General features: G+C 41.5%; 2 protein-coding genes across 6 annotated transcripts in view; one reads left to right on the top strand and one right to left on the bottom strand.

The window, feature by feature from the left end:
- Positions 1-9,319, top strand: part of LOC125435211 (PARP1 binding protein) — a 40,952-nt gene extending 31,633 nt beyond the window's left edge. For 2 of the 5 annotated variants that reach the window (XM_048501350.1, XM_048501349.1), the window contains exons 7-11: positions 1,578-1,761; positions 3,449-3,615; positions 4,310-4,391; positions 7,601-7,763; positions 8,872-9,319. In XM_048501350.1, the coding sequence (XP_048357307.1) occupies positions 1,578-1,761; positions 3,449-3,615; positions 4,310-4,391; positions 7,601-7,763; positions 8,872-9,209 (934 nt within the window). In that variant the 3' untranslated portion in view covers positions 9,210-9,319. Of the gene's footprint in view, positions 1-1,577; positions 1,762-3,448; positions 3,616-4,309; positions 4,392-7,600; positions 7,764-8,871 lie in introns of those variants that run through there. The other 3 variants (XM_048501351.1, XM_048501352.1, XM_048501353.1) reach the window with 3 other exon arrangements.
- Positions 9,320-9,491: 172 nt separating this feature from the next.
- PMCH (pro-melanin concentrating hormone) lies at positions 9,492-12,405 on the bottom strand. Its single transcript, XM_048501354.1, has 3 exons — positions 12,104-12,405; positions 10,612-10,816; positions 9,492-9,606 (listed from the first exon to the last, which is right to left on the bottom strand). Exons 1-3 carry the CDS (start codon positions 12,380-12,382, stop codon positions 9,557-9,559), a joined length of 534 nt encoding a protein of 177 aa, XP_048357311.1. The 5' UTR covers positions 12,383-12,405; the 3' UTR covers positions 9,492-9,556.
- Positions 12,406-12,765: the final 360 nt, after the last annotated feature.

Below are 12,765 nucleotides of genomic sequence, written 5' to 3'. Positions count from 1 at the left end.
TATTGGGAAACGTTGCAGAATGCTGCAAAAAAAAAAAGCCCCTATGAATTTGTGTATTTGTTTCTTGGAAAAACAATGAACTTATTTGTTTATTGATTTTGGAATGAGTGAAATTAAAGACAAATTGGGGGGGGGGAGGGTCTTTCCCCCAAAATAATAGAAGCAGCACCTGTGGGTTCAATAAGTGTGACCACAGAAGTAGTTCCAGGTTTCAGACCATAATTTCTGTCACTAAAAGGCAGGGGGAAGGGGCAGGTCTTTTCCAGGCCTGTATTGCCAAGCCCCTGTAGAAATCAATGCAAGGCCAGGCTCACTGCTATTCAACAACAGCTACTACATGAAAGCCTGCGCGGTGTAGTGAATAGAGCTCAGACTAGGTAGGATCTGGGACATTCTGATGCAAATCTGCACTCCGCTGTGGCAGCTTAAAAGGCGACTTTGGGCCAGTCACAGTCTCTCAGCTTGACATAACTCACAGGGTTAGGCTGAGAAGCTGTGACTATTGTGATGATTGAATGGAGGTTAGGAAAATGATGTGAGCCACTTTGTTTCTTCGGTATGCAGAAACGAAGAGTAGAAATGAAGTAAATAACTAACAAATTTAGCCGATTAAAGGGTAGGTTGGCTGATGTGGGGAAGGGGGAAGGAAGCAAGAAAAGGGAGGGAAGAGTGTAGCAAGGGGAATACAAGGGAAAGTGAGGTGCCCTCCAAGAGGTCTTTGTGGGTCTGCACTATGCAATTGGCCCTAGGCCTGGTGCTAGCATTTGGAAAACTCAGCCAGATTTTTTGTGGGAAAAGGCTGCCAGGGATAGGAAAGGCAGGAAAGCTAAAGGTGAGGGTCAGATAAAGATTGATGGGTGAGAAGGCAGCACCAGAAGCAGAAAGGCTTTAGGGGTTTTAATGGTAGAGAAAGGGAAAAGTTGAGGGGAAAATATGATCCTCCCACAAGTCCTTCTGGTTTTCCTGTTTGTATATCTATATATTGTACATAAATAGTATGTGTGGAGATAACTTTTTACTGAGCTGGAGAATCTGTCCTTTACTTCAAGTGCTGTGTGAATGTTTCAGACTTCTTCTTTTTTAATCTGTTTGTCCATGTTCTATCCATACCCGCTACTTTATTCTTTTGGTCAAAACACTTGTGATAGCTTATGTGCTGCTAAAATCAACATGAAACAAATGTTCCTGAAGAAGTGTCGGATGATTTCACTTCTTCCAGAACTTTATTCCCACTTGTAGCTTAATGAGCAAAATCGGATAATGTGATCTGAAAGATGATAGTGTAATTAAAACTTCTTTTGCAGCCAGGCTATTTCCTTTTGCTATTTAAAGCAGCGCATTAGTGAAGGATGAGTCTATTGTCCTCGCTTCTTGAGTTGAGTAATTTCCCAGTTTTTAAAACCAAATCTCTGCGTCAAAGGGCAGGATTTCATTGCCTGATGCTGTGCATCTTCATAGATCAAAGCTGTTTTCTGGACAGTTTTGATTAACTGTGAAGCCTCTCTGTTTTCAAAACTATTAAGTATATTAAGATAGTGCCAAGATGAATATGGAGGTGACCCTAGGTCTGCTTTTAGACTTGCAGGGGGCAAAATTCTATCAACAATCAAGATGCATTTGATAAAAGGCCGCAACAGCAGGGATTCCTTCTGTCGAGCAGTGGAGGAAGTTATATGCGATTTAGAATTGAAGATTAAAAATATTCTCAATTTTCAGCATGATGTTGTGGCAGCCAGCTCCACTGGAATCAGTCCAGTCCGGGTAAGGGGCCTCCCTTTGTTCTTCTAATTTGCTTGCTGAAAACGATAGGAAATTTTCTTAAAGTAGACAATAATACAGCAGTACAGTATTGTTTCATGTAGCATGGTACCATCCAGTTTGCTGAGAGAAAGTATTTGCAGTTTTTGAGACTTCCTATCATGTGGCTTTCCAAGAATGTTTAACTTGGAAAATATTTCTGAAGAATTATGGATAAAAAAGCTTAATTTCTCCCTATCTTCCTAATGTTTATTGTTCTGATAATTGTGTATTATACTACAGTGCCTTGAATTCTTTTGTCTCCTTGAATTGCTACACAAAAATCTTCCAGGCAGTTTCTACCTTGATGTGTTGGTTTCTCTTCTTACTGAACGCCAATTTTGCTGCTGTTTAAATAAAGGCTGACATTAGGGATAATATTTTATTTTATTTATTTATTAAATTTATAGGCCGCCTCATCCCCGAAGGGCTCGATTTCTCTCATATACCAACCGTTATGCTAGTACTTCTTGGTCACCTTGTCTATTCACTCTAGGGCCCTTCCGCACATGCAGAATAATGTACTTTCAATCCACTTTCAATACACTTTGCAGTATAGCAAAATCCACTTGGAAGCAATTGTGAAAGTGGATTGAAAGTGCATGTGCAGAAGGGGCCTAGGAGATTATTGACTTTTCATTTTTAGTGCATACTTGACTCACTTGCTAGAATCTTCTCTACCCCCAGATCAGGGGTGGATTACATTGTGGTTCCTTCTCTTTAACATGGGGTATACTGTGGTTCAAATGCTTATGGATCCATTGTGCAACATGCAAATTGGTCTGCCCTTAAGGAGTTGCGTTTGATGACCTTCCTCTGAGTTTGGTAACCTATGCTGTGTACATAGAAGCATTTATCTTAAACAAGCTCCAGATTACCTAGAACAGTGATGGCGAACCTATGGCACGGGTGCCAGAGGTGGCACTCAGAGCCCTCTTTGTGGGCACACGCTAACAGAGTCGCCCCCACCACCCCCACACACATCTAGGCTGGCCTGGGCCACTGGGCTTGATTATTAGCATTAAACCTAAGACCTAGCTTTGGGGAAGCAGTGTAGGTAACCCTGTTAAGCGCTGTTAAACCCCACTGATTTCCATGCAGAGAACTAAAGCGTGATCCTTTACCTGGGAGCAAGCTCGGTTGCTGGCAATGGGGCTTGCTTCTGAGTAAACCCTCCTAGGGTTGTGATTCACTCATTGGAAGAGTTGCACGGTTGCTTCAAAGCAAAGCCACCGACTACCACCAAGCTTACTCCCGAGTAACACACGCCTTGGAGCCAACCATTTTTTCTGAACTAAAACCTCAGTATTCAGGTTAAATTGCCGTGTTGACACTTTGCAATAAATAAGTGGGTTTTGGGTTGCCATTTGGGCACTCGGTCTTGAAAAGGTTCACCATCACTGACCTAGAATTAGGAAGTGTTTTGCATTTTGCTCAACTTTTTTTGTAATAGATACATTTTGCATTGTCTGCCACTGGATTTAAAGTGACTGGACATGTGGAACAAGCCAAAGCTAGTTTATTCAGAAATGTCCTATGTCATTCAGTGGGGCTTACTCCCAGGAAAGCATCTTTAGGACTGCAGTCTAGGTGGTCTAAACTGTATGCTGACTCATAGAAAACTAACAACACAATTCATCTTTAATTTCAGCCCAAATTACATGCTATAAACCATGATACTGTTTACTGTGGCAGAGATACCGTGAAGTTCTTATTGGTTCTTTTGGATGAAGCAGCTACCCATCTTCCTGCCACTAACAAAGCTGAATTGTTGTTTGACGATAAATGTGGGTTCCCCTCTACCCTGATGTTATACAAGTAAGTGCTAAATGTTTAAAATCAAGTCAGCACAGAGACCAATGCAAGGATGTGGGGTTTTTTTGAAGGCCTCATAGACAACTGTTTCCTTTGCAGAGATTGTCTCCTTGTAGAAACAAAATGGGTTCGTTATGCCCTGCAAGCTTTGGTTGGGTTGCGTCTGTAGATTAGAGGACGGATGCACAGAATGGCTTTATCCTGTTCCTTATTGGAATGACTTTTGGGCAAGAGGATGGTGGAAACAGAATCACCTGCTGTAAGTGAATAGCAAGGGGCAGTTAGATAATAAGTGCTAAAACTGTCAACATCTTTGGTAACCTTGGAGAAATCTTGCTGATGCTAGTACTTTGAAAAGAAAATCAGAACTTCCTTGGAACATTTAGCAGACTTCGGCCTGAACCAATAATGGTCATTACAGTCACCCCGACAGAATATATCTAACAAAAAATATAAATGTCTGTACTCCAACTTACTAATGCTCACTTGGTCCAAAGTCACAATCACAGATGTAGGCAAACCTATGTTCATCTGCATATTACCTACCCACCCTCTGTTATAAAACAATGAATTTGAGCATTTAAAATCAGAAATGTTAAATTTACATATGCACAGTCTGAAAACCTCATTCCAGCAATTTTTTAACATTTACAGTTCTCATCATCATTTCTAACGCTTCACTTAAATTCTAATGCAGGTCTCCAGCACAATCCAGTGGATCTTCTCCAAAAGTGTTAAGAGAACGGATTCAAAAAGCAATAGATCGAAGAAAACTTAAGGTACATTAACTGCATCACCTCCCTGCAGTGTTTAAATTATAGCTGAGTTTATTATGTATCTATATTGATTCATATTTAGTGTCTGAACAGAAAAACACACTTCTAGAAAAAACAATAAAACGAATTGGTACACCTCCCCTGGTGTTCTAATACTTCAAAAACAAAACAGATGATAGGATGTTTTATGATGATAAGGGGGTTGAAGCGCCTTTCCTGTGAGGAAAGGCAGAAGTGTCTTGGACTTCTCAGCGGGAGTTTCCTGCTGTAGCAGTCCAACTTATGGTGTAGCATTGCTCAGAGATTTATACGGCACTGAAACTGGAGGTCTGAAAAAGATTTAAGATGATTCTGATAAGATGTAAAATATGTGGTGACTCTCTACATGCTGTACATTCTGTGTACATGTTTAAGATTGCCAGCTCTGGCTTGGGAAATTCCTAGACGTTGGAATAACACTTGGGGGTGACAGTGTCTGGGGGAGGAAGGGACCTCAGCAGCGACTAATGGTGTACAGTTAGGGTTGCCAGTTCTGGGTTGGGAAATACTTGGAGATTTTAAGGATAGAGCCAGGAAGGATTGTGTTTTCCACTCTCTCACAATAAACCTTTTAATAATTTTTTTTGCCTCAGTACAGTCTATTTATCTGGGATACTTCCCTGAAGCTCTTCCCCTTGTACTGGTCTGCACAGATGCTACTGCTGGTTATAAGTTATTTTGTTATTTGTGTAGTACTGCACTGGCAGAGTACCTTCTCAGCACGTCAATCTGGAAGTTCTAAGGAAGTCCTGAGTTGTGGCAGCAGGTTATCAGGGTACTTCCCAGGGAACCTTTGGCCTAAGGGAGTTTTCTCAGCAAGAAAAGGCACCATCTCCTTCCTCCTACAGTAACAGTTGGAAGTGGGCAACCCTATATACAGTCCACCCTTCAAAGTAGCCATTTTTTCTATGGGAACTGATCTCTGTAGTGCGGAGATCATTTGTAATTCTGGAAGATCTCCAGGTCCACCCTGGAGGTTGGCAGCCTTTGTACACATCATATCAGACCTGGGCCTTTCTTGATCCCTTACAAACACTAGCATGTGTGGATATGAAATAAACAAGGCTCCTCTCATCAATTGGGGACAGAAAATCACTGGTTGTGTACAGCAGCCACTGAAAGATGCTAATACCTCTTTTGCCTTGCTCAAGTCAGAAAGAGGGTTTTATACCCACAGCTGCTCACTGGGAGGGTCTTAGTGGCATTGGGAGAGATAGCTGAAGATGCATGTTACATTGCCAGATAATTCGCAACCTCCTCTTTTTTTCAGGCCCTGGCAGGCAGTAAAACATAGTTTATTGAATGCCTGGTAGGATGCATTGATTTTGTGGGACACAAGCTCCATAGGTGAAGGGTCTTGTCTTGAGATTGCTTCTATCATTTTGCTGTCATTTATTTGTTTGCTTATTTACTTCTGGAATTGCTTCTCTCAGTGTAGCTGTTGCAGACTTTGCATCATAGTCCCACGACAGTACCACACGGATTATGTGTTTATGGGAGGGAGGGGGGGTGGAGGTGTTGCTACCACAGCTTCAACACTGTTTAATCTAAAAACTTAAGTGCAGGTTTAAACTCAAGTCAGTCTGGAACAGCCAGGCAACACCAGGAATGTGAGTTTGGATTCTTTTGACAGTCCTGTCCCAGTTTGGCCAATCAGTTTTTACAGCTATGCACTTTGATGCTGTCAGTTTTACATTTGCAAATGTTGGTTTCTTGACCAGCTAGTAGATTTTATGTGCTTCTGCAAATTCTTAGAAATCTACCGTTTTTAGTATTGTACCTGATATACCTGCCCAATAATGTTTGGGCAGAACCAATATTAGTATCACATTTCAAATTGGACAGTTTTACAGATTTGTGTGTTTCAAGTATTTCTCCGGGGAAACCAATAATCATATATTTGTTTCAGCTTCCAGCTTTAGATCTTTGGAAGGAGGCATAATGCAAGCTACCCCCCACCCCCCAAGTGTGGGATTTAAAAAGTTATTACCGTATATACTCGCGCATAAGTCGAGTTTTTCAGCCCTTTTTTTAGGCTGAAAAATGCCCCCCTCAACTTATACGTGAGTCAGTGATTTTTTGCCCCTCCCCGCGATGCCTCCCCCGCGACCCCCCTCCCCCACACTTATTTTAACAAACAGAACAGGCTTGAGAAGAGGCCGGCTGCTTGTGTTCCCTTCCAGTCTGAAACAGCCTGCTGGGAACTACATTTCTCTGGCTACTTCATTTCCCACCCTTGACTTATACACGAGTCAATAAGTTTCCCCAGTTTTTTGCAGTAAAACTAGGTGCCTCAACTTATACTCGTGTCAACTTATACACAAGTATATACGGTACTTGTCATTTCTTTGCCCTGTACAAGTGTAAGCAGCCTCCCCTTAGCATAATGTGATAGTCATTTGGCTTGATCAGATTCTGCTGTGTTGCAGGGGATTCTTACTGATACCATGATTTGAAAAAGAATTCTAGTGATAAGAGCTAATATGGATAGGACCCATTCTGTATACTAAGCAAATCCAAAACCTCTCCCTCTTTTGTCTTCTTGTGAGTTACACCCATCTCCTCCCCAGGGAGATTCATTTGTATCCCTCTATGATTGTCTCCTGCCTTCGGGTCAAGACTTGTTTGTTTTTTGGCAGTCCCTCACAAACTCTTATCAGCTCTACCTGTTTATATGTTTTTGTTTAATTGTGTTTGACATTTATATATATTTCATATTTTAAATGCTGCTTTTAATGTTTGAAATATTACATTACAATGTTCACTGCTTTGGGAATTTGGAGTTGGGTTGGAAGGCAGAATAGAAACGTTTCAAATAAAAATTTCAAAAATCTGCTAAAGCTAGAAGGGTGTGATTGTGTTTAAGATTGCACTTTTAATCTGAAATGTAATTTGGGGCAGACAATAATGTTCGTTCTCTTAGGCCACTCAATGTATGATATATTTGCATGAGGGGCTTTGAGAAGCTGAACCTCTCTGATGACATTGGGAGGTGTTTAGAAAAAAAAATCAGTTCTGTGAGTTTTTGAAATTACCTTTAATTCTGCATTTGTGAAAAATGAATAGAGCTAGTTACACAACAGTTACTTGCTATGTAGTCTACTTTCCCAGCAAAAGAATTCAAAAAACCCTTTGCTGTGCTCATAGTTGATCATAATTGTTCTTTCTCTTAGCTAAAGCAGCCTTTAATTCGATCTCAGTTTGCTTGCACTTACAAAGATGACCAAACATCTGAAAAGAAGGATGGTCCATTCAGCACAAGTCAGATCCCAACATGCATACATCCAGCACCAAAAGAAAGGACAGTTCTGTGCCCTTTGGATGCATCAAGTGCAGGTAAAAATCCACAACAAGCTACTTAAAATCTCTTCTTTCCATTCCTCCTTTCCCCCCTTTGAAAATGCATCTATTTAATGAGCTGAATGGAGTAGCATCAAACTGATTACTTCTAAGAGCTTAATTTCATCTCAGACATTCACGTGTTAAAATGGTTTAGGCCAGGGGTAGGGAACCTGCGGCTCTCCAGATGTTCAGGAACTACAATTCCCATCAGCCCCTACCAGCATGGCCAATTGGCCATGCTGACAGAGGCTGATGAGAATTGTAGTTCCTGAACATCTGGAGGTCCGCAGGTTCCCTACCCCTGGTTTAGGCACTACTGTTGTGGAAAATATCATTGCTTTATTAGCAATATGTACTGCTGTTTTGCATCTGTGCTACCTTCGGCAAGAATATCATTGCTGCACATGTGTTTGTAATGGCCGTCTAGTGGCCAAGTCTCACAGTCACCATGATAGCGCCAAGAAAAGCACCCTCCCCTTTCCAGAACAACTGCTATTCAATCAGTGGTCATCAGAGTTACCCTTTGCACATTTGCAGTGCCAAAATAAAATGGGTACCTCTGACATATAAAACAAAATAACTTGAGGGAACTATCCCCTTGTGAAACCTGCGCTCTAAACATTTTTTAGAATATTATTAATTCCATAGACTTTTAAGGCCCGCTGTTTACCACCGTACCAAACAAAAGAAGAATAGTATATTCTCAAAGGCCTTCATGGCCAGAATCAACCAGCTGTTGTGGGTTATCCGAGCCGTGGTCTGAAGGTTTTAGCTCCTAATGTTTCACTTGCATCTGTGGCTAGCATCTTCAGAGGCATATCACAGTAACATGTATCTCAGAAGGTACAGGTGAAACATTAGTCACTAAACCACAAGACCACTTCCACACAGCCTGGAAAACCCACAACAGTCAAAAGAATAACAATTCTTTTCAAATACAAAGTATGGCTAAATTTTAATTTAATTTGTTTCACTTTAAAATAGCTGTGTGGTGCTTTATATCATTTAGTTATTTAACATTTAGTTTTTCCTATCCTTTGAATTCTGTGTGTGTGTTCATTTCTTGGGAGTGCTGCTGAAATGTTATTCTCTTAACCCGCAGAATGCCTGCGTTCTCATCTTGCAAGTGCTGCGCTTGGAACTAGTTCTGGAAATGTTCATCAGAATGGAAGCAGAAGTAAAGAAATAGGAAAATCCAGCTGCCAGCCAAGAAATGAGAGCTCAAAGAGGAAGCAGGTGGATAGGACTAGTGAGAATGTCATATGCGCTAATGAAAATGAATCACTTCAACACGTACATCGAAAGAGACCAAAGGCTGCGGTGAAATGCCAGAACAGTTTGGACAGCAAAATAAAAGGAGCAGGAAAATGTAACAAAGTATCTGCAAAAAACAAACTGATCGTCGGTCAAGCGAAGCTAACTCGTTTCTTTGAATTGTAAATGTTTTCCTAGTGTGTTGCTTATGGCAGCCATTGATGACCCTGAAATCCTGAGAATGAAGTGAACATCAGCTGAATTATCATCTTGCTGTGATTAAAAAATATTAAGCATGGTTAGTGTTAAGTACAGTATTTGGAGAACCAGACCAACACTGTTTGCAGAATTATCCGTTTTAATAATGCAGTATAATAAGTACAGTTATTTGATCATGTATTGTCCTGACGTTCAAATATTTAGACATCACCCCACCTGAAATACAGATACACAGTAAACATTTAAACTACAGCATCATTTAATTTTCACAAAAATGTTTTTTTTTCCTCTTCCAAACGTCTTGCAGTAGGGCTTCAGACTTGCCAACATGGCCGATAGACTCTTCCCAGCATACATCTGAGCACTGAAAAAAAATCCCCAGAAGTTTTGATTTGTCAGTGAAATACTTCTCTGGCATACAATATTTGTGATAAACTGATGTTTGAACGCACTTTCATCACTATGCGTGTGTTATGTATTTTTACATAATACATAATGTAGTGGTTAAGAGCAGGTGTACTCTAATCTGGAAGAACCGAGTTTGATTCCCCGCTCTGCCGCCTGAGCTGTGGAGGCTTATCTGGGGAGTTCAGATTAGCCTGTACACTCCCACACACGCCAGCTGGGTGACCTCGGGCTAGTCACAGTTCTTCTGAGCTCTCTCAGTCTCACCTACCTCACAGGGTGTTTGTTGTGAGGGGGGAAGGGAAAGGAGTTTGTAAGCCCCTTTGAATCTCCTTGCAGGAGAGAAAGGGGGAATATAAATCCAACTCTGCATCATCATCTTCTACCAACTTTGTTTTCCCTACTTCACATATTTGGATACATTTATCTAATAAATGCTTGTTTAGACCTGGCCCACCTCACTCCCTCCCCTCCCCAAGGTGTTAATGGTTCTTCAGCAATTATTTTAGGAATGCACTGAAACCATCTAGGGGAGTTATGGCCAAATCCGGAGGGAAGGGAATCGACTCTTGGATGTAGCACCGGTCAGTGCTGGCAAATTTGCCCTCTCCAGGGCCCTTACTCTGACGGAGGGGCAAAAACACTGGCAGGTGAATGCTGTGGTGCTCCAGGGCACCTGACTGCAGTAACGGACACCACGTTAGCACTCCTGCCCCATAGTCAGCTCCATCAGCAGAGAGGGCGGGTGGGCTGGAGGTGTTCCTGATGGTGGAGCCGACTTCCAGCCAAGGCACGCCACTCTCCCTGGCCTCAGACGCACGCCACAAAAATTATGGTGAATGCCCATTGTCCCCTATGGGAGTTTTTTAGTGGCTAAGGCAGCACGGTAGTGGAGCCTTCCTCAGCTGCCGCCTGTTCTGAATTGGCCTGTTATTGTCTGAAATAATCTGAACATTATACTTACTGTCAAAATCTCTTCTTCCAATGGGTAATTTAGCTGAACTTTCTTCATCTCCTGTCTCTCTCCGTTCCTGTATCGACTCAATACTTTGAACTTCAGCTTCAGCTGGAAACGCTGCCAGTTCCTCCAGTGAAAAATAAGGAATCTGCCTGAGAGGCAGATTCAGCGGACGGCCATGGGCAAGGTCGCGGTGCTTAGAGCCCATGTTCTGCATTGTGAAGAAAAAGTGAACTTGGAATTTGATGAGGAGATGTCAGTGACAGCATCCAAGTATGTGGAAGTGTTTCGAAGGCTTCCACACAACCCCCTTCCCCCCCAGTCGAACAGGGTCTTTCTGATTGCAGTTTTTCATGCTTTTTCAGAGGTGGCTTCTGGACAGAAAATCAGAGAAGCTAAAGAAGCACTAGGTTGTATCCCAGTTATATCCCAGTTGTATTCCAGCAGTTACCAATATCTGGAAACCTGCCTTCAGCATAGGTCCATGATACACAAATTTGTATCATGTATTTTAGCCACTAAAGGTAAAGGTAGTCTCCTGTGCAAGCACCGGGTCATTACTGACTCATTGGGTGACATCACATCACAGCATTTATTAGGCAGACTATGTCTTTACAGGCTGGTTTGCCACTGCCTTCCCCGGTGGTCTGCACTTTACCCCAGTCAGCTGCATACACATTTCACCAGCCTCAGAAGAATGGAAGACAGAGTCAACCTTATGCCAGCTATCTAAAACCGCCTTCTGTCAGGATTGAACTCAGGTCATGAGAAGAGTTTTGACTGCAGTACTGGAGCTTACCTCTCTGCGCTATGGGGCTCTGGCACAAAGCATGACCACGCGTTAAATGTTTTATGATCATTACATTGTTCATGTAATCCTAGTCCATATCCCACTAATATTAATGGATCCGAACTGTACCCTAAACAGTTGGGTTTAAGATGTCCTAAATTAGAGCATTAAATAGTCCAGCTCAGTCTGAGTTTGTCAGAGCTTGTAAGCAAAGCAGTGTTAGCTCTGATAAGTAATTGAATGGGAGATCACCAAGAAAGGCATGGAGGCAGGCAATGGTAAGCCACCTCTGTTCTTCTTTTGTCATGAAAACCTTGATAGCATTTTCCAGTACCACAGCATTAAGAGTATTTGTTAACAGAACAGAGAGTGGCTTTTCGGTTTTGTTCTACTAAGACACATTGAAACATAACAAAGATTGAACTAATGTGTACTGTATTAAGCAGAGTTATACCCTTCTAAATCCATTAAAGTCAATGGGCATAATTCTCTTTAGGATTGCACATATATATAAATGGTGGAAGAGTAAACTCTTCAGTCCTAGACAAGCGGCATGCCTGAAATAATCCTTCATACTGCAATCCTAAACAGAGTTCCATTATTCTAAACCCACTGCCTTGAATGGATTTAGAAGACTGGAACTGTTGAGGATCACACTACTATTGTGTTCGATTATTTAAATGCGATCACTAAAAAGAGGAAACTCACTGAGAACTTTGGGGCTCCATCTTCCTCTTCATTCAGAAAACGGTTGTCCTCAATTTTATAATGTTCAGGCGAAGATGCCGGTCGTGATTTTTCAGCGTTACCACCGTTCTGGATTACTTTTCCAAGGTTGAATGTACTTAATAGCATGTCGTCTTCTGCTTTTTGCACTGATTTTGAAACAGAAAATAAGAAACCTTGGGAAAAAAGAGAGAAAATTAGTATCAATGCATAGGATGAGATACACATTCTCAGATGCTGGATGCGTGCATAAAAGGGCATCGATCTCCACTCTTATTTGAGAGACGCTTCCCTGGGATATCAATGTTTTTTCACTGAAAAAGTTATCTTTATATACCCTGCAGAATGAATAGAAACCACTTCAGTGGATTACTTACTTTTCAGGTGGTCCTTAGTTAAAGGTGATCTTTTGCAGATTATTATGTTTCTTTTATTTTAAACCATAGGTGGTGAACTTGTTTATTATACTCTTGGGATTTTTGTTTTATAATGTGTCAAAACATCATGGGGGGTGGAATATCTCTGTAATTATCTTTCCCAAAATGGACCTCAATGTCCACTTAAGACAGTTTCAGAAAAAAACCCTTGATTTGCACATATGTGAAAGAAAGTGGAGAAATCCTGCTTTGAAATGTTGCATGTAA

This window comes from Sphaerodactylus townsendi, linkage group LG06, assembly GCF_021028975.2.
Source record: "Sphaerodactylus townsendi isolate TG3544 linkage group LG06, MPM_Stown_v2.3, whole genome shotgun sequence".
Lineage (NCBI taxonomy): Eukaryota > Metazoa > Chordata > Lepidosauria > Squamata > Sphaerodactylidae > Sphaerodactylus > Sphaerodactylus townsendi.
This window is presented reverse-complemented; position numbering and strand designations above follow the sequence as displayed.